At 35.5% G+C, this 25,848-nt stretch overlaps 1 protein-coding gene across 7 annotated transcripts in view; it reads right to left on the bottom strand.

Annotated features, from left to right (window-relative positions):
* The window catches only part of LOC148676870 (beta-galactoside alpha-2,6-sialyltransferase 1-like), a 57,178-nt gene extending 35,954 nt beyond the window's left edge, over window positions 1–21,224 (bottom strand). For 2 of the 7 annotated variants that reach the window (XM_088614728.1, XM_088614735.1), the window contains exons 1-5: window positions 19,715–20,758; window positions 14,342–14,439; window positions 13,731–13,832; window positions 11,522–11,696; window positions 7,540–7,569 (exon numbers count right to left, since the gene is read on the bottom strand). In XM_088614728.1, the coding sequence (XP_088470854.1) occupies window positions 7,540–7,569; window positions 11,522–11,696; window positions 13,731–13,832; window positions 14,342–14,439; window positions 19,715–20,282 (973 nt within the window). In that variant the 5' untranslated portion in view covers window positions 20,283–20,758. Of the gene's footprint in view, window positions 1–4,719; window positions 7,173–7,416; window positions 10,986–11,521; window positions 11,697–13,730; window positions 13,833–14,341; window positions 14,440–19,714; window positions 20,759–21,149 lie in introns of those variants that run through there. The other 5 variants (XM_088614743.1, XM_088614719.1, XM_088614756.1 and 2 more) reach the window with 5 other exon arrangements.
* Between the last annotated feature and the right edge of the window lie 4,624 nt (window positions 21,225–25,848).

The following is a 25,848-nucleotide window of genomic DNA, read 5'->3' as shown; positions in this document are numbered from 1 at the left end:
CTCACAATGCTTAGACATTTTTTTACATCAGAGCTATAATTTGGGACCCAGGAAAACTCTAGGAAGAGTGATTTTTCTCCCATCTTCATTTTTGTTTTTCGGATAAATATGACTGCTTATATTGTACTGCACAGAAATTGTATTCCAAAACTATGTACATTTAAAACTGACTAGAAAATTAATTAATTCTTGTAAACTCTCCCTATTTTGTCATTTCAGGTGTAAATGCAATTATATATGGTGTCAAAATTGGATGGGTCGTGTAACCCTATCACTAGTCTGGTCTGAATTTCACGCTCCTGTAAATACCATTTTAACTGAATTTTTCAGATGAATGAAAATTTAATAAGATATAATATTGAAGAAGATGCATTTTGAACAGGTTGTAGGAATGGAATTGATAGTCTTTGGTTCAGGGAACATTTTCAAATCTGATGAATGGAATGCTTCAGAGACAGATTGAAGAATTTCTCAGTTTAAATTCCAGCTAGGGTTGGGGTTAGTATTGTCACAGTACTAAGACATTTGTTAGCCTCATGGTTGTATTGTGGGGCACAAGTAAACTTTTTAGGAAGAGTGAGAATTTGCATTCCAGACTGAGTGAAATTAAGTGTCAAGAAAATGCATTCTGTTCTGTGAATTTTCTCAATTGTGTCTATTCAAGTGGATACAGAAGTAGAGATGGTGTCAAAATTGGATGGTTCTTCTAACCCCTAACCGTAGTCTGGCCTGAAACTCATTTTCAAGGGGATGAAAATGTGTCCCGAGAAAGCACATTGTTGAAGAAGATGATACACTGTACAAGAGACTTTAAGAGTTTATTGTTTTAGGCTCTTTTTTTCTTGGGTTTGAGCAACTATTTTAAATCTGATGAGTGTAGGGTTTTAGAGACAGATTGCAGAATTGCTCAGATTAAAAGCCAACTAGGGTTAGGATTCTCACAATACTTTTTTAACATTATGGCTGTATTTTTGGGGCCCAAATAAACATTAGGAAGAGTGATACTTTTCTCCCATCTTCTTTTTGTTTTTCAGATACATTTGACTGCTTATATTGTATTGTATGCCCATTTCAGGAATTGTATTCCAAAACTGAGTGAAATAAAATGTCAAGAAAATGCATTCTTTTGGGTAAACTTTCTCAGTTTTGTCATTTCAAGTGCAAACTGTAGTATAGATGGCATCAAAATTGGAGGGGTCTTGTAACCCTTAACTGAGTGTGGTCTGAAATGCATGCCCATTTAAATAACATTTTAACAGAATTATATAAGGCACATTACTGAAGAAGGCGAAGAGGTTTTAGGAATGGATTTTATTGCTTTAGGCTAGATTTTTGGTTTGAGGAATTTACATTTACAGTACTAACATTATATTTGGAATACTTATTCCCATAGACAAGTTGAATGTTGTGGAACATTACAGTTAATAATAATAATTGCTTACACTTATATAGCGCTTTTCTGGACACTCCACTCAAAGTGCTTTACAGGTAACGGGGACTCCCCTCCACCACCACCAATGTGTAGCATCCACCTGGATGATGCGACAGCAGCCATAGTGTGCCAGAACACTCACCACACATCAGCTATCAGTGGGGAGGAGAGCAGAGTAATGAAGCCAATTCATAGAGTGGGATTATTAGGAGGCCATGATTGGTAAGGACCAATGGGAAATTTGGCCAGGATGCCAGGGTTACACCCCTACTCTTTTCACTTGAACACTACGTGCCTGATAACTTTCTTCTTGTTACGATAGAGTAGAGGTACGTGACTTTTCATTTTAATATAACCTGACCATTCCCTCTTTTGGTCCCCTTCCAGAATAATTGCAGGTTTTAAACTTACCCATGAGTAACCTCTCTGTTGAATAGGACCTGTTTTCTGCATGTTTCTTACTTCCTGTAGAATCACTTGGCAGGATAAATTAAAGAAATTATAAGAAAATGAACATATGAATAACATATCGGTCTCTGAAGAATAGCTTTCTATTAAGGTAAATTTGTCATTTTGAACCATCTAATTTCTCTGTATTGCGTGGGTAAGTGTGGGTACTGGAATTGATATAAATTATTGAATATGCAGCTATGATCAGTATGCCTACAATTTTTTAACACTACCCTCTACTTGAGTCCCTTTTTACTTCAAGACTAAAAGGTATTGAAATGAAAGTGCGCAATATTGGGGCTGTTAAAAAGAATAAATGCCATCAACCAGCTATTTTATTACAGATGTTTCTGAAAAACTATAGACATAATGAAGACATTATAATGAGACACAAAGGCTGAAAGCAAGCTGAATATTGCTTTTTTTCATTAGCAACTGCCAAAAAGGATATTTTATTTTCCACAAAGGGAAAAATGCAACAGCATTGGTGCCACTTGTGTTTGACTGGTAAAAGACTCGCATACAGAGCAAAAGGCTTCAATGTATCTTTGTGTTTACCTGAATGAGTTGCCAGAAAGGGTAGCTGTTGAGACTATTTTCACTGAAGAATGCTAGAACTTAATTGACACACAGCTCTTAGTCATAAAAGGAGGGCCTAGGTTATGTTATTACAGTAGGTGCAGAACCATGAAAGATACCATCTTATTTATTAGTCAGCACTGATGTTGATATGGTCCTGTTGTAGTTTTACATTTAGTGGGGCCAAAGCACACCTCCAGGCAGCAGGGGGGCTGTATGAATGAAAACTATGAGCATCTTTAAAGATGTTTTTTTCCACAGGTGAGCATTTCTGACATTAAAAATTAGTATTTTATTCTATTTTTGGAATCCCTTGATTACCCATCACTGATCAAGAGTTTAAAACATTTTATATTACAATGTAGTAAAATGTGTATACTGAATAAAATACATAGTATAGACTTTATCAACAGGAGCCACTTGATCTCTTGTCCTGTTCGAAAATAAACACTCGAGGTGAAAAGTTGTAACAAATCACTTAACTAAAGTGTTCTCTTATGACATACTGTAGATAGTGATGTGTTGTGATTGTTAGAGGAATTCAACTACGTTTATGTAGGATACTTTCTTGGCTGTTCTGTGGCTCACTGGCGGTTCTGGGGGATGCCAAGATATATACAGTATATATCTCGTTACTATTACCGGATAGATAGACTGGTGACCTCAGAGTGTGAGAAGTAAAAGAAAACAACAAACCCACTGCTGCTGTGTAAGGGACACATTTGTTGTTTACACAGAGGTGAACCTGGTCAAACAGGATCATCCAGTAATATGATGGAAATCATGGAAATGATTAATGATGGAAACAGTTATGGGTTGTTAGTGAAAATCTGGTGTTTGGTGAAGAGTAAGAGCAAAGAGCTAAGTAATGATGTAAATGAACATTGCAAGTGGGCAGTTGAATATTCAAGTGCCTTGTAATTAATGAATACAGAGAGTGAAGAGCTGATGGGAAGATCTAGTAAATGTGATAAGCATGTGCAATGGTTGGTGACTAATGGAGACAGAATAAAGCTAGTCAGAAGATCAAGTAACTTGTATGAGTAGATCCAAGAGAACAGCAACTGGGAAGGTAGAGGACCTTGCAGTGTTCTCTGTGAGGGGAGCACAGAGAAAGAGCTGGGATCCGAGAGGAGGTCGGAAAGAACAAGGATAGACCACTTAAAATGTGAGAAGAGAAGGTGACACACAGGCAGTAACAGATCGGTGGTGACCATCCCAGTTACACAGCTACTTTTCACATTTTAGACCCAGTGATATGAAATATTCATCTACAGTAGTTCTTCATATTTAATTTTTAACTGAATTTTAATGAAAATTAAATGCTACATTTTATTTAGAAACTCAGGAAGATTTTTTTTTCCATTTAAACCTGTGAAAAAAGTCAATTTGTTCCAATTTTACTGACGGATAAGTTTTAGATTTCCCACGTGAAATGGAGAAACAAGAATGATGCGATTCCTGCCAGCCGTTGGTTGAATGCAAAGAAAATCAATGTTTGGTTTGATTTTGGTTCGGAGAATTAAATCTTCCATAGCACAGCAACTACTTTTTAAATCCTCCTCAATTGTCATATTCTCTCTTTTAAAAAAAAAAAAGATTTGTCATGGGGGGACCGGGGCTGTGCAGCAGCCTGAATCAAAACTTAAAATGGAAGAATTTAAAGCCACTTTGATTAAGGAGAGAACTCTACTGGAATATATTACACCCACCATTAAGAACTCCGATTTGAGACTTCCTGCTACAAAAAATGTGTACTTTGTTTAGATGGAGTTCTATGAACAGCTATTAGGATGGGCCTCTGTTGTACCACTTGCAAAGTTCAAGTTTAAACACCAAAAGAGGCAGAGTACACAAACAACAATTACAAATAAGCAAAATCTGAAATGAGAGCTAGGAGCTCGTTTTAGGTACAGTGCTGTAAGTGATGTTAACGGACAATTATAATTTAAATTAATAAACTTCTGCAGCTCTTCAAGAAATGACCTGGTGATGGTCTTGAATCCCTAATCTGCCCTAACCTATAATATTATTAGAGACTTGCTGCGTTGCTTAAATCATACTGAAAGCCATAAATCCACTGTCATCTTTATTAGTTATACAGGAAAAATAAAACATTCTAGTTCTATGTCTGTAAGTAGTTTCACATACAGTTTTAGCAGCATGTTATCAGGTCCTGAGCTGTTATTACATTGCAAGGTGTCAGGAGGTGTCAGCAGTAATATCCTTATGAAAAAATGTACTGGAAAATGACAAGCTTGTGCACAGCAAAATGTTTAATTCTTGTTCTGTCAGGTCTCTGTCAGAAAGAAGCACTGATGTGAATGAGCCAGCATTATGTTTTATGAATGCTATCTATTGAGCTTATAGTTGGTAGGACATGAATTATGCTCATGTACAATGATGTAAAATTGATTCCGTATGCTAAGACATTTCAGCATTTCAACGGCAAATTAATTTGTCAAAACATCTTTGAGTTCTTTTTAGCAATTTCCCATGGCATTTTTAATCTGTATGATACAGAAAACGCTCCCAAAAAGTGTCAAGCAGATTGTATAAAACACAGCAGTAATGTTTTCTCGCCTACCTACCATCTTTCATGACCTTATCCGAGACAAAAGAGTATTCACAGTAACCCTGCAGCTATCTTTTTAATAATGCTTTTTTGTTTTTCTTTAAAGATGCCGACTTAAACATTTTAAAAGGTGAAAGCTGCAATATAAAGGTTATGTCTACAATGGCCCACTTCCTGACAGCATTGGTTTACAATCCACAGAGCAAAAGCTTCTGAAAATTTTTCTAACCGCTTTATCTAAAGCATGGTTACAGGGGACCCAAAGTCTATCCCTACAAGCTGTCATGGATATCACTAATCAGACACAAGTCCAGGAAAAACAAGTCAAGCAAGACAATGGTTATAATATTGGCTCCTGGATTTAAATGTACTACATTTGCTCTTATAACACTCAGGAAATGTTGTGGAGCTTCCTCAAATAAAGGCTTCTGGGTAAGGTCTGTGTTTTCTACTCTTTTTAACTATTAAAAGAATTTTAAACTTTATCATGTCAACATCATAGTGACAATTAAATCATGCTGTGTTGGGAATATTAAAGAAGTATCCTTTTACCATCACTTAATCATACAGCTCATTGTAAATGTGTGCCAGGTATGCCTGTTGCCAAAAAAAATGAACTAAGCATACATTTTTGCAGAGCACTGACAAAAAGTTATAGAAGCAAACAAGGAAATCAAGGCATAAGTAACAATCTTTGTTTTCTCGCCAAAGAATCTTTAAAAACCTGCATGCTTTAAAAATACCATATAACCTACTGTAACAAGTTGTCTTCAACTATAACTATAATCTGGTTTGAAAGCTATTTCTGAAAAAGTTACAAAATCTTTCAGAACTATACAGAAAAAACGTTGATTTGTTCATGGTTTCTAAAATCTTACAGAATTTTCCAACTCAAAATGGGTTAAATACCCATAGTAAGAAACACTTGGGCTCAGATGTCTCTGCACTGTTTACTTTAACCACTGGAGGGTAGAATGAACTTCTGTCCTTTCATTTTCCTTTTAATTACAGCTTGAAGCAAGAAGCAGATGCAGTATCCAAAACTACCTGTCAGTTACAGCAATAAAATGCTTTAAACTCAGCTAATAACACATCCCTGATAATAATAATAATAATAATAATTGCTTTCTGCAAATTGCTGTCTTCAAAAAGATGTTCTGTACTCATCTAAAGATGAATTAAGGAGAAAAGATATTGGATTGATATGGTAACTAAAACACATTTAATATTTGTTGTAGAAAAAGTGTATCCTAAACTTTTGCTGCCTAGCATTTAAATGTGGAAATACTTAAAATATTTGGAAACATTTAAAATAATCCATTTTGATACCTACACACTATTTTATTGGAACAAGAGCAATCTGTGTTCACTCAAGGTCATTTCCACTATGCAGCTTTCAAATTTTATCTAAACATCCAGTTAAAATGTATTGCATAGTGTTTATTCATATTTAAAACCTAATTTAAACTGTTAAAAAATAAAAATATATGGTTTGGCAACTGAAGATGTCACCCGTATGATTTCACTTGAAACTGGTTTAGCAGACATTGTTTTACCGTAACATGGTCTGTCAGAGGTCTGTCAATATGACTGAGAACATTTTAAACAGTGATGTTCTATTTCAGCATTTTATTAAAAGTGACACCCGTATGAAACTGATTCCTTTGGGTCATTATCTGTCCTACATACTGTATAATGGATGTAAATGGCATTTTGGGTTAAATTTGACAAGACATTAGATTAAAATGTATCTTGTTCCTTGTAGTGTTTATACTGTATGATGCACTGACTGGAGTCATTGTTTCACACAGCTTCTAGGCATAGTACACTTTTTTATTTTATCTGAAGTGATAGGCTGAAAATAATCCAGAACTGATGAAAACCTCCAGACAAGCAATACGTAGCTCTTTTCAAAAGTCAGAGAATTAATAGAAGTGACGTTACTCTTACCCTCTTGGGTATAATTCTGCTTACAAACTTTTTTTTCATAGAAAATGCCATGGTAACATTTTTTCATTAACTTTCTTTCCATCAGTGATAGAGGCAGTTGTTCTTTTTCTCTTGGGTGATCAGCTTGGGAGGCATGAGGGAGTGACTGTAATTAATTCGGAGCTAAAGCTCAAGAAAAACTGCTTTCTGTGAACAAATGTACAGAATGCTTTATAGTAAAGGTGGAATAAATTGTTTTCTTATGAATCCTGAAGTTAGGTTTACAAATGAGCAAAAAAGATCAAGTGATATACTGTAGGTAAATGAGTACATTTTCCGTACTAGCCAGGGATCAGAAGGAAAGGAAAACAGTTGGGATGACAAAGAAAGCAAAAAATGAGACACCAAACAAGTCATCTCATCTTTACCTGAGCAAATAAAAGCGTCTCTGTTTTGAGTTGATATTTAATTTAAATAAAACTCCATACTACAGTACATGCCAGACAATATCCAATATTGAAGTACTAGAAAGGTATTTAAAAAACAATTTCAGACTTTCATTTAATTTGCTTACCTAAAAGTAGTATAATTCTCTGGTGCCCCCCTAGAGAGAAAAACATAAGCACAAAGCTTTCATTCTTGAGTTTAACAAGCAGTTCCACACTTCCAAAGCTATTAAACTTTCATGCCCTTCTTTTTTGGTAGCTTCTGATTGGAAAGCACCTTTAAAAACTCTCAAGGAATGGCAGTTGTTCTTCCCTGATCTTAAACGAAAACATGGCTAATTCGTTTTGTGAACCAAGTTTTATTGAACTTTCCCAACAAACAAAACAAACCGATGTAACACCTTCCTAGCCCCCACAAACACATCATCAGGGTAACCCCCTCCTCTAAAAAAATTCAATTACATCTTTGCTCCCAGTGTGTTTATACATACATGTGTACAGTAGATATGTCCTATTCTGATCTGAATAGGACATATTGTATAAGGACATTAAATATTATATAATTATTTTAGTTCTATTGACATATAAAGCCAATATGACTGTTGCATATTACACAGTACCAATACTGTGTATTCAAGCCTGACACATAAATCATTAATTATAAAAGCTCATTGGCAAAATCTTACAATTTGAAAATGTTAACCACCATTTTTGTCTGTTCTGATTTACATTTGTTCCTTATATCTACAAGTATCTTAGTGAAAGTAAATTAATGAAAACAACTGCAGTATCGAGTTTTAGACCTCGTATCCTTAATCATTACATTGTTTTTTACCTTAATTTAACTATTTTTACAATGTAATTGTTGGATGGATTTCATTTTATAATAGAGGTAAATTCTATGACTGTAATTTGTAAAATATGTAGAAGTGGTTCATGAGCAAATCAAATGCTTGTTAGTTTCTACCATGAACAGTTTTACTGTATGCGGATCTTGATATTCTTTATTTGTGGGAAACGTTTTATTCTATGTTAACTGAATTGCAGTTGCAGAATGTTCTTACTGTACCATACACTCTATACAGGAATACATAAATGCACTGTGCAAATATGCACAAATCTTTAAAGAAATACAGAGCAATTGTATTACATAAATAGTACAGTTGTGGACATCATGTGTAGACAGACATACTGTAACACAGAAACAAAGTAAGCAAAGAGACATTATTTAACACCAAACAAAGTGTGGGAACAAACAAACAAAACAAGTGCAGAGCATGACAGGAAGTGAGAAAAATAGCAGTATCAAAAACAGGACGCTGATGGTAACTAAAATTTGTTTCGTAGATGGTTGATGACAAGATATTTCCACTAACGATTGGGTGGAGAGGCTAACAGAGGGAAGTAAAAAAAGGAAAGTTAAAACAAGTTTGACATCATATAATCAAACATTACCTTTCTATTGTGTATCTTGCACTTTATCTCCTACTGTATACAGAGAAATGAAGGCTGACAAATTCAAGCCTCTCAAAATAAAAATATGCTGTCAAAAACCAAAGGCTGTATACTGAGGACTCAAAGACTTCAAATTGTCTTCAGCAGAAGACACTAATTGAAGCCAATGACAGCCAGCGCACATACTACATCAAATATTATGGCACTGTGGTGATAGTTTCACCATCTGATGTTCAACACATTTATACAGTACATTATATAGTGCAATTATGGTAATCCACTAGATATTTTAGTTTTTATTTATTCTAGAACATACATATTTCAAATTATGGATTGGTGTCTTCTTCAATTTATCATGTGACTTAATCGAGCCTAGTTTTAACAGTAATAAACACATAACTACAAAATTCATTGAAATTATTCACATATTATAACAATCTATTATAATTAAATGCATCTAACCATAAATATATCAGTTTATCTAAAAGCATGTAAGAACGGTGGGTGTACTTAAATTCATTTAACACTGTTTTCCACCAAAACAGACATCTTAGTACTCTTGTACCCAAAACAAGTTAAAAACGAAAGCAAATTAAGTGGTGCCTACACAACACTTAAGCCAAGTTATTTCACAGTGTGCTCCTTAGATATGCAGTGGTGGTAACACAACATTTCACAGATATTTAATCTTTACACACTATATAATATAAAATCCGAAACATTGAAAAACAAACCAAATACTTAATTGCTTCAGAACAGATCTTTAGTAACAGAAAGGACTTGTAGACTGTATATGTGAGCACATTTTCTCAATGCCTTGTCTGACTTTACCCTTGATGTGCTCGATTTGCTGGGGGACAGTAGTATTGAGAGAATCCTTTTAAGGTCACCTTTCCAGAAGCCGTGACGTCCTGAGAACTTCCGTGGTTCAGACGTTGAATTAAGTTCTTTTCGAACAGAAGTGGATGGTAGTATCCCATAGTACAGGCTTTGTTGCGATATGTTTGGAAGTAATAACAAAAATCTGTTTTTCTGCGTGACGGCAGGAATTCATACACATTAAGTTGATCACAGAGACTCATCATTAAGACAATACCTGGAACATATGCAAAAGCAGACAGAAATTTGTCATCTAAGTTCATCCTTAAAAAACTTGAAGGAAAATTATTTATTATTTTATAAAATTAACATTGTTGGATGTATGGTATAGTCAATGTAATTAAGAAAAAGCAGTAGGCTTTTACTCCATTTTATTATCTGTACTAGTATTATGTTAATCAACTTGTAAACATTTCTACAGTTGCTGTTTTTATAAGAATATTTTAATGGGCACTAGGGGAACTGACAGCCCTGCAGATCTGCAGGAGGCGCAGCTAATTTCCCTCCAGTTCACAGTACTATCAACTAACTTACCAGTAGAGGCCCCTATGACCTGTAATAAGATGCACTGGGTGGTAGTTAATTAATTAGATTGTTGGCAATGAGCTAAAAGTGCACATTCTCACATGGGTGATAAATTATGTTTGGCATATATAAAAGGCATTGCAGGAGCTGCTGGGGTTGGGTTTAAGTTAGTGGCATGGTGGGGACTGTTTAAGAATCTTTTAAGTACATGGCCTGTTAAATATTGACAATAAACCCTCTTGTAGCTTACTAATTTGGTTGTGAGCATTAATGTCCTCATAACCCTGGAGCTGCCTTCTCTCTAAGGCTGAACTTTGTCACACTATGATAATGGAGGAGAGCAATTTTGATTCTTTCTCATCCTGTCCTTAGAGTTTCAAATGAGAAGTTTTATGACATTGCAACAATCCGAGAGAGAAACTGAGGCCACCAGAAACATTTTTAGCTTGTTAATGTTTATAATCAATGTGCTTTACAAAAAATAACAACAAAGCCTAAAGATTTAGGGCAGCTATTTTTATAATTCTACTGATAAAGTTCTTTGAAGCAAGTGCAACCTGTTGCTCAACTGACAACTGCTGTTACATAATGCTTCTTTATGTAGATGGCAGTAAATGCACAGTAATGTATATAATTTGTTTAACACAAATTAAAAATTTAAAGTTTGGAATTCATACACATTAAGTTGATCAGAGACTCATCATTAAGACAATACCTGGAACACATGCAAAAGCAGACAGAAATTTGTCATCTAAGTTCATCCTTAAAAAACTTGAAGGAAAATTATTTATTATTTTATAAAATTAACATTGTTGGATGTATGGTATAAAAATACATAGGTTAAAGTTGGCCATCACTGGGCTAATGTGTAGCTCTTCCTAATCCATGGTTACTGGCTTTTTGCCTTTGAGTCAGATATTAAGAAGTGGGTTACTCTAACAGGATAAGATTCAGTTTATCTATGTTCTTTTGTGAGATGTTCAAAATCTAAGTTGAGTCAAAATGTACAACTAGGTTAACCACTTCTCATAACATCACTGCCAAATCGTTATTGCCCATTTTGTAAACATTTGACATGACTTTCAAGATACTAACTTTACAAGATATTAATTCATCACAGTATTAAAATATTTATCTGCAAGAAGTTCAACCCACTTTAAAGATATCTTACGTACTGAGTCGTCATCATTAAAATTTCAGCACAATGACATAATGTAGTGTTGTTTATTGTCCTGCTCCACATTACACTACCTTGCATTCCAGAAGAAGGTGGATTAGGCTGAATCTCCTCTGCTGTGTTCTCTTGGATGACATTCCAAAGTTCCCACTGCATCTCTGGGCTTAAGATATAAAATGGCTGATCAGGATAGAGACTCCGATAAGCCTTGTATCTCTGAAAGAAGTTGTAGTCTGGTTTCTTGTACCACTGTAAACACAGAAATGATTTTAAAAATAGAGGAGACAGACTAGTCTTTAAGATGGTACAAACAATGAGACTTTCTAACTTTGTATTTTTCAACTATTTCCTCTATGTTTGGCTAAATTGCCCAAACCTTGCTTTGAAATCGGAACCTTTTCTGTTCATTTCCTAATTAAAGCAAAATATACATATATATGATAATGACAAAAAATATCTACTGTCTTGAAGGCATTTATTTCATATAATGAAGATATTTTTTTTTGTATATTTTATGGTACACAGCATTTTACCTTTTTTTAAATTGACAATGTTTATAATGAATTATACTTAAAGCACTTAGATTCACTATACTTATTATAAAAGCAGAATAATCCCAACATAAATGGAGTGAAGTCACAATTGCCAAATTCAGATTACTACTGGGTGAGTGAATAGTAATTGATTGGGCCCTGAACAGTAAAGGGCTAATCTTACTTGTGTCTTGGAAATGCCCGCGGGACGGAAACAACCATCACATTTCATAGTATTTCACAAAAAAAAACCCAAAATTGTTATAGAAAAGATTATATCTATCAAAAATACACAACCGGAGCTTCACAAAACCGTTTTCAGAACCGAAATACATCAAGGCAATCGATCACAATAACACCTTTTATCTGATGACGTACTTCAGCAAACTTCCAAAGTGCATCGATAAGTAATCAATTACCCAGCCAAAAAAAACAAAAGCCAGCAAAACAATATCTCTCTCGTTTTTACCTTGTTCGAGGCATCCGTAAGACCAGAAATACAGTATATACACAAAACGCTAACCTTACTCATCCCCAGACCTGGAGGAAACTAAGAGTTATTGGCTATTGGAACTGATTTTTTAAACTGACCGCCTCGGAACAGCTGGTCTGATTGGTGGAAAATGCTGTCATTCATTGTGTTTTCAGCCATTCAGAGCCCTTCTTTGGGAGCTTCTGGTTGCATTCTAGCTGTATTCCAGCTGTTAATTATTAACACAGCAGGTGATAATCAATCAGATTCCTATCAGTGGTCATTTTTCCACACCACTCCAGAGTTTTTTTTTTCCAATGCCTAACAGCAGAAAAAGGCTATTTAGCAGTGCCTAAAGGCTTTTGTATAGCAATTGCAATATTTTTTATTGACTTTCAAAAAAGTTTCAAATTTATGGGGGGAAATTTCATTCCAGGTCCAGTCTTCACAAAAAAAAAGTAGAATTTATTCAAATTGATCAATTCATTATCCAAGCTAGCAGACACATAGGACAAAGCCTACAAGCATTTTGAGCCTGCTGACGGGCCTAAAAAATTAAAACTGTGACCTCTGAAGACCAAAATAAAATTTAGTCTGTTTTTTTTTTCATGTTTGTCTGCTGAGGGGCCCATTAAGAGACAAAAGAAATTTGACTGTTCACACGCAAAGGCAAGGGGGTTAGCTGAACCAGGCTTTTGCTATGTTTTGCTGCAGAGATGTAACAAAATATTTAAGGGGAGAGACTTCCAGGCGGAAACTGGCTATAGGGGTCTAGAACAATAAAGCGTTAATCTAAACAACAAATAACAATGCAACATACGTTGACCTAATTGGCTCCAGTTCACTGTACAGTTGTTTGTTCAGTTTCGCTTAGGCTAAGATATTATTTTTGTGCATAGAAATAATAAAAAAATGAATATTCTGCTGAAAAATTAAATAAACTTAAAACTTTGTCACCCCTTTTATAAAACAATAAAGTTAAATATTTAATTTGCATTATTTTGATATTTCCCAGTTAAATTACTATGGTTCTATATTTTACCATACATTAAATAATTGATGAACTTGCTGTGCAGGCACATTTTATATTTTTAATATTAATTTGTCTGATACATTAAAGTCCATAATATTTGTATACCTTAATTTACAAAATTGAATGAGCAAATTTTGCTAAGTTGTCACAGAGTAGCTAAACTGGTTTTAGCAAAAGAAAAGATATGAAACTATAGAGCTTCTGCAGAGATGATTAGGTTTTCTCAAAATGAATTCGATACTTACCTCATAGAGGTCTTTGGAATAAGGAGCTGGGTCCCACATAAGCAGTACTCCAGTTTTGTAAAGAGGGTCAGTAAGAAACTTGTGTTTTTCAGACACCACAAGCTTTGAAAAGAGAGAGATTTTTTTGTGACAAACGGTATCACCAATGATTTTCATACTGCTTAATTTGATATTGGAATTAGATGATTTTACATTGCCCAAATTTCATTTTCATCCCATATGAGTGTCCTTTGACTAAGGAAGACGACAAATTCTTATTATATAGACCATTCAAAGCACACTGACAACAGGAACAAAACATTCTTTGATTTACCAAAAAGTCATCTGGATAATACAGACTAGCACATACTGTAACAGCTAGTCAATTTCTCTGTTGAGTTTGGTATTGTATGCTGACAGTGGTGACTTGTGGTGACTTGTAGGATTACAGACATTTTGTTAGATAATTTCTAAAGACTTTTTATGAGAACCGGTGTAGTAATATAAGGCTCTGTTGCAGTTTGTGTTTTGCAAGCGAAGACTTATGATGTTACAATAAACAAAAGCATCATTTAACATTGCTGGCATAGATCAAGATGTATGTAAAGCAGCTTCAATATTCAAGTCTCTACCTGAGAGTTTAATAAGCGAAGAGTGGTTTTCTGTCCAACATCTATACTATAGCCTTCAGTTGGAGCAGCATTAAACCGCAAAACTGCATCATGGCTATCTAAAAGTAAAAAGAAAAAGGTTAGGCCTACTTTACTACTGCTTTACTACTTTACACCACTATTTTATAAATGTACACAGGAAAAAGAACTTATAAAACCATCACACCTGCACATGCACATAAAATATGTTTTCTGGAAGTTTAAACAAATCCTAATAATTGGCTTCATTACTCTGCTCTCCTCCCCGCTGAGAGCTGGTGTGTGGTGAAAGTACTGGTGCATCATCCAGGTGGATGCTGCACATTGGTGGTGGTGGAGGGGAGTCCCCATGACCTGTAAAGCGCTTTGAGAGGAGTGTCCGGAAAAGCGCTATATAAGTGTAAAGTCCTAGAAGCCAAAAATGACAAGCCAAGGAGAAGTAACATGCTTGGAGCAGAAGCTATTCTGCTCTTTCGCTACCTGGACCAAATGAAAACCAGAGTCTTTTGGAGCTCCACATGGCTCAATGTACACTGGAGAAAAAAGCTTGTGAAAACATCCTTATCCAGTTATTGGAATTTTCAGAGTAAATCTCATTTACATGAAAAACAGTGAAATCTGCAAAAATTCCATACCCACTAAGTAATGTAAACAACAATTCACATCAGAATAGTTAAAAGGGTCACAATATCACATCTTGAACAGTAAAGATGATGAGGGCACCTAACTATCCAAAATCCTCAAAGCCATTAACAAAGTCAACCCAGTGGACTTTCAAGAACTGTAAGAATTCACATTCATGAGAGACTGAAGGACTGTAAATTTTTGTGATCAAGAAAAACTTTGAGCCAGAGAAGAGGGTAATTTTGTTCTGAAACAAAGTGTGTATGCAGGCTGTTGAAAGGCACTGAGGTCAAAAACCGCAATGACAGCACATCTGCACGAGTGCAGGAAATCAGGATGGAGAGAATCTGGATGTTCTCAGGGGACTGAGCTACAAGCTCAGCTGAAGAAAGGAAACAAAGTGTTTTTTAAAACAGCTCATAAGTACAGATGTGCTAGCCTGTAACCATGAATATATTTAACCAGTGAGTTTGATGGTTAACCATGAGATAACTGCAATGAAAACAAATGATATACAGAGTGAAAGCACTGTAGATTTTAACTTTCTGTGGGGACAGTCTAAACTTCTGAGCCGTTAAATAGAGAACTGACTTTGTAAAATGAATCAAAAGAGAAATATCAAAGCCTTGTGTATATTCTGGCTCCAAAAATAAAGTGTACTGAGTGGGGTTTTATCACCATTATTGGTTATTTTTCCCCTACAGTTCAATTTCAAGTTCAAAGTGTATTTGCCGTTGGTAACAGTACAAGGAAATTCTTATTTGTGCTCGTTCTCTCAGTGTACGTGTAGGAGACGACAACGATTAAAAAAGTAGAAGAAGTATCATCCCGTATACAATATAAAACGACATACACTATACGATATACAGTATAGAAAACAATATACAATAGTAAATTTACAGTAAATGTATGTTGTGCAAAAAATACAACATTCAGCAGTCAGTGGTATTGGGTAGTAGCCAGCTTGGATTCAGCTGTTATTCATTATACTTACTGTACAGCTTGGGGACAAACTGTTACTAAACCTGGTGGTCTGTGTTTTAATGTAGATTCTAAATTATAGTTCACAGTTGATGATAAAGAAGCAATTGCTTTTTCTCAGTTCCTTCTTCATTTGAATGATGTTTTACAAAACTGTTGAGGTCCCCAGACCACCCCTAAAAATTGACATAATATATTTGTGACTTACCCATGTATTTTCTGTTAATTGAAAAAAAAATAATTAACAAATATTGGCATACTGTATTATGTGCAAGGGTGTTAACTTCTTCCATAAGCTTTTTTGTAAAGAAGCCCCACTGGTCTTAGTTTTAAATGCATTTCCATGTATTTTCTGTTTGTGTTCTCCGGCTCACGTTTCATTCTTCATACAGAAGAAGTCCATTGGGTTTACTGTGTCCGAATTCTGAGTACTCGAATCAAGTCCCCTTCTCTTTCAAGCAAAAATATTTGGTTCTTATAATCTATCAGCGTTACATAGTCTTTTTGTTATATAGCATTTGTCTGGTCACACATCTTCAGCCCAGTTCCAGAGCAGCAATCCCTATTTCAGTAGTTCAGTTAGATCCTAATAAATTCAATAAAGGGACGAGACAAGTAGAGAGTATTTGATGTCACTTGCTTATCTGAGGAAATGGCAGCCTAGCTGTAAGGATGTGGTTAACGACATCCTTACTATGGTGACAATTGAGCCAGAGAGCACTGCCACAAGAGAGATATGTGAAGGGAAGTCTTAGGTGTAAGACTTAAGTGCATGCAGATGTTTGCGAGATTAGGATCTAAACTTCCTCAGGAACTTCTGTTATAAACTCCATACTGTGTGCAGACCGAGGCTGTACACAATATTCTTAATGAGATCTTAATAATGCATGGTATAATTTTAAAACTTAAATTCAAATGTTTTATCTATATACCTTACATTTTCTTTGTCTTTTTATTTCTTCTTCACACTGCCTAGGTAAGAAACATATTGTATGCATCAGTATAAACATCTTAAATAATTTCCATGAGAATTCTTTGGGTTTAGTGTTTCTCATCTTGTATTTATCATGAACATTTTTCTAATATTTTATCTATACAATATTCTCAACTTGCTAACATTAAATGTCATCTACAAAGTGTTTGCCCAGACCTGAAATTTGTTGGGGTATTCCTGAATTCCTTCTTTGATTTTGTTTTACCATTTCTGAAGTATTTGCTACTCCTGGTATCATGTGCAAGTCCAATTACAGTTTATTCATACTAATTAGGAAGAGGAGTGGTGCTTACACAAATCCTTATGGTTCTGCAATACTATTACCACCCCACATCTGAACATTCTCACTTTATCTACAGTCTCTGTTTTCTGTCTATTAACCAGTTCTGAATGTACCTAAAGTAATAATTCTTTAGTCAAAGAATAATTAATACTAAATAATAATTCAGTTTCACTAATTTATTCTGAAAGTTAAACTTTATTACAGTCTTTTGAAAAATAAAAGCAATATTTGGTTTTAGTATGGATTAGTTTAACAATCAATGTTATTGACTGTCCATTACAGACGTTAAGACATTTGCGGCTTGAGCTGAAGGAAGAATCACAAGCGCAGGATGAACAGCCTGGAAACACTAATGCAGTACTGCTCTGCATGGAGGAGCGGTCGAATATGATTATGAGTAGTTTAAGAACCTATTAAATGGCCAAAAGACGCACCTCTTCAGTTATTGATGCCAAATGAGGGGATCAGAAAATGCTATTTGCCAGGGTACGGACAAAAATGAATACTTTAAGAAATAAGACATAATATTTGGAATGTCACCTAAGCCTTCTGATTTTGATTTGCTATCAAACAATACTGAATGTACACGGGGAGTTTAATGTTAAACCAGTTTAAAGTTTGAGATTTGGATGCAACTGGAAATCCTAGTTTCATGCAAAACATGTTCATACTGTGTGCATTCAGGCATTCATGTACAGCTCAGTTTCATGTGTTTGTTCCTTCAGTTACTGTGTATTCATACCAACAAAATGAAAGTATTTAAAAAAGAGAACTCATGACAAGTCCTACATACAGTACAACATAGGAACATCCTGTTCATACTTCTCACCTTTACATTAGTGTCAATGTGCCAGTACAACAGGTTGAGCAAGATCAAATAAACTTACATTTTAATTTTAATTTAAAAAACCCTGAATGCTCATCACATTAGCATATGATCAGAATGTTTTTGATCACTATGTGTAGTGTACATTTTGTTTAGTGATTTTAATGAGTATAATTTACTTGAATGCAGGGTCCTCTTGCCTAAAATCTCTCCATTGTTAATGCTTTTACATGCACTGGCTGATGTTAGGCTCTAAACACTTAATAGTTACCACCTCCTACATTACGTCTTGCTCATTCTGAACATTCATTTTTACAACAGGGAATATTAAAAGTGACACAGAGTTCATCACATCTGTTTTTTTGTTGTTGTATTTTTTAACCTTGTGGAAAAATAATTGACTGTATCTCTAGGAATTAACTTGAGGACTGCATGGTGGCATAATGGTTAACATTGCTGCCTTGCAGCACCAGGTTCAATTCCAAACCTGGGAGGCTATCTGTGAGGAGTTTGTATGTTCTCCCAGTGTTTGTGTGGGTTTTCTCCCACAGTTGGAAAACATCCTGTTAGGTTAACTGGCCCTGGTGGGGATGTGTGCGTGTTTGTGTGTGCTGTGTGATGAACTGGCATCCCCATTCAAAGTATACCTTGCACCTGTTTTTGTCAGGATAGGCTCCAGTTTCCTCATGACGATGAAGTAGTTAGAAAATGGATGGCTGGCTGAGGAGGCATTACTTTACACAAAGGGTTGCGGAGTGTGGAGCAATTTACCCAGTCATTTTGACAAACCCAGGCTTCTTCCAAGAAGAGTCTGGATGATACTTTTTTACCTCCGCTAAAAGGAACCAAACAGCAGGATAGCCTCCTCTCCTTTCTTATTTTCTAAAGCATTGAGCATTTTGCTTCTTACAAACTTCTAGTATTGGAAAACGACTATTTCTTTCCCAGTTGTAATATTACTAAATCTTGGTAGTATAGAGTTAGTGTACAATACCTTTTTGAATAAAAATACTGTAAAGAAATTCTTCAGCAATTAAAAAAACAATCACAAAAAATATAAAACAAGAATCACAAAAAATAATAAGTCTAGAGTTGTTCATAAATATTTACCACTAAAAGAAGAAACGTAAAATAGAGCAGACGATGTTGGTTGCACTTTTTCACACCACATTAATAGTATGTCAATTAATTGACATCCAAAATATTTTAAAAAATCAGAGAAGGAGTTAATTTGAACCGCATAATACATACATCATGGTACATAAGCAGGTTTTTTTTCACTTATGAAATACCTTGTTTGTACTTGTCCTGTATTCGGAGAGGACAGTTATTTCAAATTCAAAATTTAACGTAGACGAACCCTCGTGCAAGCTGACAGTTGCAGGCACAGTGACCATGGCGAATGAGCTGCCTTAGATCAATACGCTTGTCCGTACGATGTTGTTTGCATAGTAACTGTCTTTCTTCGATTAAGAGGAAATAAGACCCTTTATCGGAACACAATATCGCGCCTAACAACAGGATCATTAAACACCTATTTCGGCACCTCATCTTCTTATCCTCGGGAACAGCATAGGGACAAAAATAACTTTGACTGTGACAGCCTACTATGATGTTAAAAATAACCATAACTTGGGAACTACTTACCGATTTCCTCCCCAAGCTTTGAGTTTCTCAGGGACGCTGATGACATTACTACGGCACAACTCTTAAACGGTCCCAGCCTTTCTCTCGGGTTGTCCTTCGGCAAGTACTTCTCCCACGCCTCCCTTGTGAAAGGTCCATCGCCAGCTTTTATCGTTTTCACAGGAACACGGGTCTTAAGTTGGCACAGGAGCTCCCTGTGATTCAACCTGTATTTTTTTCTTCTTAGGAAAAGGAAAGTGACATTGAACTTGTTTACCCTCTTGAAATTCGCCACGGCCTTTTTTTGGTCTGAAGCAAGTTTTGCGCTGTTTTCACCCCAGACAGGCCAGTGCCACTCCATTGTTCTCAAAGGTTCTCCAGTTGTAGTGAGCTCGGGGGAAGACGTAGTGCTGATCCTTGGCGCGGTATCCTGCTTATTTTCCATAAATCTGGTGGAATTTGCACTCGGGCATTTGAAAAAACGGGTATTCAGTATAGACTGCAAATATATGCATGCAATAAGGCAGAGTAAAAACATACATAACGCAAAGCGGTTAAGTTGCGTTCGTGCTCTAGAACTGTGCTTCATCTGCTCCTAGAAAAAAAAGAAAATAAGTTGTAGCTAACTTTAACTTCCCTTTCTGGCGCGCCATAAACCAACTCCTGCAATAGTCACGATGTTAATAATTCGCCGTCTAAACTATTTCTTTCCATGTTTACCGCATTTATCTTGTTTTCTTGCGTCGCTTTCTATGCAGTCGTATTTTTCAGTACGCTACTGAATTTGTGAAAAAAACCTAGCGATGCTGTGTAAACCTCTAAAACGACACTTCTGCTTTGAGAGTTACCAATCATGATGACGTCATCGTACTGTACTTCATTAGCCCAGTCTTTTATTTAAAAAAAACAACCCAGTTATGTCGGCTTTTATAGTATTCAGGTGAAGGAAACTTGTTTCTCGCAAACTCCGTTACCCCTTTTTGAAATAATGCGAATAGCATCTCTCCTTAACTACAATTGTTGGATTTTGAAAATTAAATAAAAAAGTGCAGCAGTATTTTAATTAGGCTCTTGACAGCCAGCAACGTACGCTATTCTCTTCTGTTACGTACTTCGACAATAGTAGATCTACATACTGTACATTGAAAACGAAGTAGAAGGTAATTCGCAATATTCAGAAATTAATTTTCATAGGGGAGTGATATAGCCTACCCTTTCATTTATATATCAATGGGAGGTAACCTAAAGTCTGTTAAATGATGTATAAACACAAGCAGCATGTTTAAATTACCATGCTGTAAGACCTAGCTCGTGTTTATGTAGCTAGTTTTTTTCGCTTGGTACTCCACCTCTAAACCTTTTTAGTCGTTACCACTATTCCTGGTGTCGGTTTCTAAAATAATCGATGTCTGTTCCGATTCATTGGGTTCTACACGGATATTAAAAAGATAATTACCTTATTGAGTTTATATATATGGATTCCCCTCTGCTACTTACATTTTTCTGGCAAAAACAGGAAACCTCATGCGTAAGGCGTCGCGAAATACACAATGGCCGTTCTATATCGTGGAATTGACACCAATTGCGTCTGCATTCATAACTTAGTGTTTAAAATTCAACAACGTAAACGTAAATCACTTTCTTTGACTTCTAAGTCCCTTAATTATCATTAAGCACAGCTTTCTTACCACTTAGACTACTTTTTGATATCATCCTTAGACAAGGCAGGAACTTGTACTTTCTAATGACATTACAAGTGGAAAGATTACAGATTTTAATCGTCTTTAATTTTGTGATACATTTTAGAAATGTTTCATCTATGCAAACACCACAAAACTATTCTCGATTGTATTTCTGAATGTTATGTTACACTTAGTTCATTGTTTTGAATACATCTAATTAAGAAAGTGTGTTAGCATAAACTATTAGTAATCAATAATATTAAATTTAGCACTGTAATAAATTGTTGCACTTTTCCCCGCATCTTGTAAAAATATAATTCCATTGTTCAAATATACATTAAATCTGACTATCATAAAATAAGTTAAATACAAAATTAAAGAAAAAATAGGGTAAAATATAATTCAAAATATTTTGCTAACAATGTTAACTGTTTATAAAAAAAATGTATTAACTAAGGAATAGGATGGCACAGTTGTTAGTATGTTTTTTATTTTGTTTCTTTTTCATAAATACAACAGTGGTACCAGATGTCTCAGTGGCTTTCAAAATTAAACTATGAATGCAAACCTCTGAACTAGAAAGATAACTAAGATATCCATCCATTTCTAATGGTGGCGAAGTGGTTAGCATTGCTATCTTACACCACTGGGGCCCTAGGTTCAATTATTGCCGTCCTGTGTGTGTGGAGTTTGCATGTTCTCTCTGGCTTCTGTGGTTTTTCTCCATATGTGTGATATGATTCCCTCTTGCACTCCAAAACATACTGGTAGGTTAATTGGCTTACGGGAAAACTGGCCCTGGTGTGTGTGTGTTTGTGTCTGTTTGTCTGTCCTGTGATGGACTGGCGCTATGTCCAGGGTGTATTCTGCCTTGCATCCGTTGCTTACTGGGATAGGCTCCAAATCCTCTGTACTGGATAAAGAGATTAGAAAATGGATGGAAGTAAAGACACTGTGTGGATGGAACTACAGTATACAGTGTTAGAAACCCACTATGAGATGGCAGCATCTCACTGAGGATAAATGATTTTATAGTTCTGGCTTAAGGAAATAGCCTTTCCATCTATCAGTGATAAGGATGACTTCCCTTCACTTATGTTGGTCTACGAGAACTTGTCCTGTTCAATCTTTCCCGCGCTGTCTGTCTGTCCATCACTGATGGAGAAGGACCGCCAGTTTTCTATTAGTATTACACATTCATTCATCACAATCTATGTGATACTGTCAGTTGTGCTCCGATAACAAATAATATTCTGTTATACAATTGTGCGCTAACACTTTGGCCTTATATGTAATTTTTATTATATTCATTAGGAATTTGGGGCTCTTGGTAGTTATCTTCGGAAAACAGGGGGATTATATTCGTGTTACGGTATTCTTGCGCAATACAGCCATAACCCATTAGGAATTTGTTACCTATTAAAGTGTTATCAATTACTTTTAGTCGAATAATAAAATAAATACAACACTAGGTATTGGAAAACCCTGCAGATGTGTACCTAATAAATGTTAAAGGTATTTTATTAATTAAAAAACGTTTTAAATCCAGAGGTGTACTGTATACTACCACTGGGCTGGTTAGTGGCGTGAAATATATTCCTGAAACTACATGAATGGCCGAGGTTTATAGCTTACGCAGTATATAATATCACATCTCCCAACTAAATTAAAAGGGAAATTAAACCTGCACTGGAGTGTTAGTTAACATCTCAAATGTAAATTAACTGCCAGATTACCCTAGGGTGAGTCCAACATTTTTTTATCGATTGTCATCATCGACAACAACTACAGTATAATGTGCAGCATATATCAGAAAGCAAATCTTTTGTTCAGTCAAAGCTGAATAGCTCCTCACACTCTGCACAAAACTCATGTCTGAATTGACATGCTGTATCATGTGAGGACAGAATGAAAAAAGTTCAAATCAATGTTACACCCCGTTTATTATGTGAATCCTCCATTATTTGTTGGATATACCCTTCTGCACGTATGCAGGTGCTTGTGTAAAGCTCTTCGGTGTAATTTGTATGACTTTAATGGGGGGGGAGACGATAAATTTGCCTTTAAGATGTTAAATATAGCCACCACTTAACAGCAACCCTCCACTGTTGAGTGCGGATGCACTCCATTTCCTCTGGGAGTCTAAAATGAAATGGTAGCTGGGAGGGTTTGACATTTTCAGATTGTGTAAAATAATATTGCAGTTAAAAAAATAACAAATAAGGACTATAAAAAAACAACTCATATTAAGGCAATGAATAATGGAAAAGGTAAAAATATAATGGCATTGATGACCTGCTAGCTACAGAAACAAAGATTTATTCTCATCTTCATCTTCAAAACAATGTGTGAAAGATATTAAAACGGTAAAGAGAATGTTGATAGAAAGTTAAAGGTTTGCCATGTAGTATTTTAAGGTTTGTTAAATGGTACATTGCCCCTGTAAGATCTCATTTAGAATATTGTGTACAATTTATCATGTTACAAATAAAATGCTGCTGTTCTGGAATCAGTTCAGAGATGAAGCAACTTGATTGTTTCCCAGGATTAAAGGAATGCCTCCCTTTGACAGGCCAAAAGTTCTGAAACGTTTTTTGTCCTAAAAGGAAAAAGGATACGAGGCAGTCTGATTCAAGCATTCAAAAGCCTAAAAGGCATTAGGCAAGTGAACCCAGTGGACTTCTTCTGAGCCAGCAGTGGAACACAAACCTACAGGGAAGTGCATTTAGACCTCAGATCATGAGGCAGATTTTTAAACACAGTTTAAAAGGGCTGTGGGAATCTTGAACAAAACAAACTACCCACATGTATTGCTCAAGTTAAACCCCTGGCTTCCTCATCCTCAGATCAATCTGCTGCTAGCAACAAGTTCATCAAAGTTGACCAGCTAGCTCTTGTTTGTAATCAGTCTTATGTTCTTTATATTCTTATTTATTTCCCCTCGTTATGCACAGTTGCCTCATCCTTTAGAGGGTCTTGTTAAGATGGAGACTCATCCAGTAAACAGAGTGGAACTGCACCCTGGATGGGACACCCGTCCATTGTAGGGCACACAAATACTCAAATATTCTGTACAGGGACAAGTCCTTGCTGGTTAAAAAAAAATTACAGTTAAGAAGTTCCAAAAAAAATTATCTAAACTGAAGATCGAAAGATCCGCCAGAAGTTTGCTTTTTCCCTGAAGCAAAGAATGTTTATGTTGCAGATTGGTTCAGGTATAGAAAACTGTGAAATCATGGACTAAGAAAATTTCATTCCAGGGTGTTTAATCAAGATGGGCAACTATACACAAGGGTCTATTACAATTAGGAACATATAGAACAGAAAACAGGAGACACTTGTTTACAAAAAGGGTCATGGGAGTCTGAAACTATCTCCCTAGGCTGTTGTTCACGCCATGAGATGACGTTAGCGTTAGATGGAATTCTTGGTCTCTAAGCTACTAACAGCTAAAGGATCATGATTCACCACGTGGCTTGTTTTTTATATAAGTGTTTTAAAATACTTATGTTAAAATAATCTAGGCTTTTAGACTGCTAAGGGAAAAAAATTGATGTAGGAGTAAAAATTGTAAAATTTCTAAAAATGCTATTTGAAAATGAAGAAAGACTGGATTAATCGTATTTAGTAATCGGTAGTTTAATTCCCAATATTCATTCCTTTGTGTGAGATCTTTGAGTTGGAAAAAGAGTTCAAGGGTTGCGTTGTGACCAGTCCCTCAATGTCTGCCTTGTCAGTGGTCTCTTTACTCCACTGATGTTTATATATTTAGAACCACACATTAATTTTCACAAGATAAAAATGTTAAAATGGGAGAAAACGATATACAGTGTATATACATCCAGCTAGGAAATAATGTTTTTAAGGTGCACAAATCAGTAAAATATCAGACGATATCAATGACTTTTTGGTTTGTCACACATGCATTTAATTTAATATATGTATTACTGGTAAAGTACTATTTTGCAAACCAAAGACCATGTTTCCATAGAGAGGAAGAGGAAGCTGCATGAGAAGTCCAAGCATAAAGGATATTTTACAAGTTGTTAAAGACGTCCAGTGAAAATAATTAGCCAATGTCAATTTACGCTCAAACCGTTCTGACAGTATGAGAGGCACGATATGAAAAAGATGATAAGCTGTGTTTGAATGCAGACCACACAGCACATCGCAATGAATGCATTAGCATTGCAGGTGCTTTCAGAGATAGCTTCATTTTCAGCTTTGAACTTGTCTCGTGTAAGAAAAAGGTTGCAATACATTCTTAGAGTAAATGGATAATTATATTAAATCAATGTCAAACAAAGTTATATATAGACAGGTGTGCAAAGTAAAGCTTAATCTGCTTGCTTCACTGAATCCAGTGTGTTATATTTTATCTAAATAAAGTGTTTAATGAAAAGGGGAGTGGACAGCAGGAGTTAAGTACATCGGACTGGGGGTAACGGGAGCAGGAGAATCTGGATGGTGCCC

The sequence above is a fragment of the Lepisosteus platostomus genome, chromosome 2 (assembly GCF_059453375.1).
Source record: "Lepisosteus platostomus isolate fLepPlt1 chromosome 2, fLepPlt1.hap1, whole genome shotgun sequence".
Classification (NCBI taxonomy): domain Eukaryota; kingdom Metazoa; phylum Chordata; class Actinopteri; order Semionotiformes; family Lepisosteidae; genus Lepisosteus; species Lepisosteus platostomus.
This window is presented reverse-complemented; position numbering and strand designations above follow the sequence as displayed.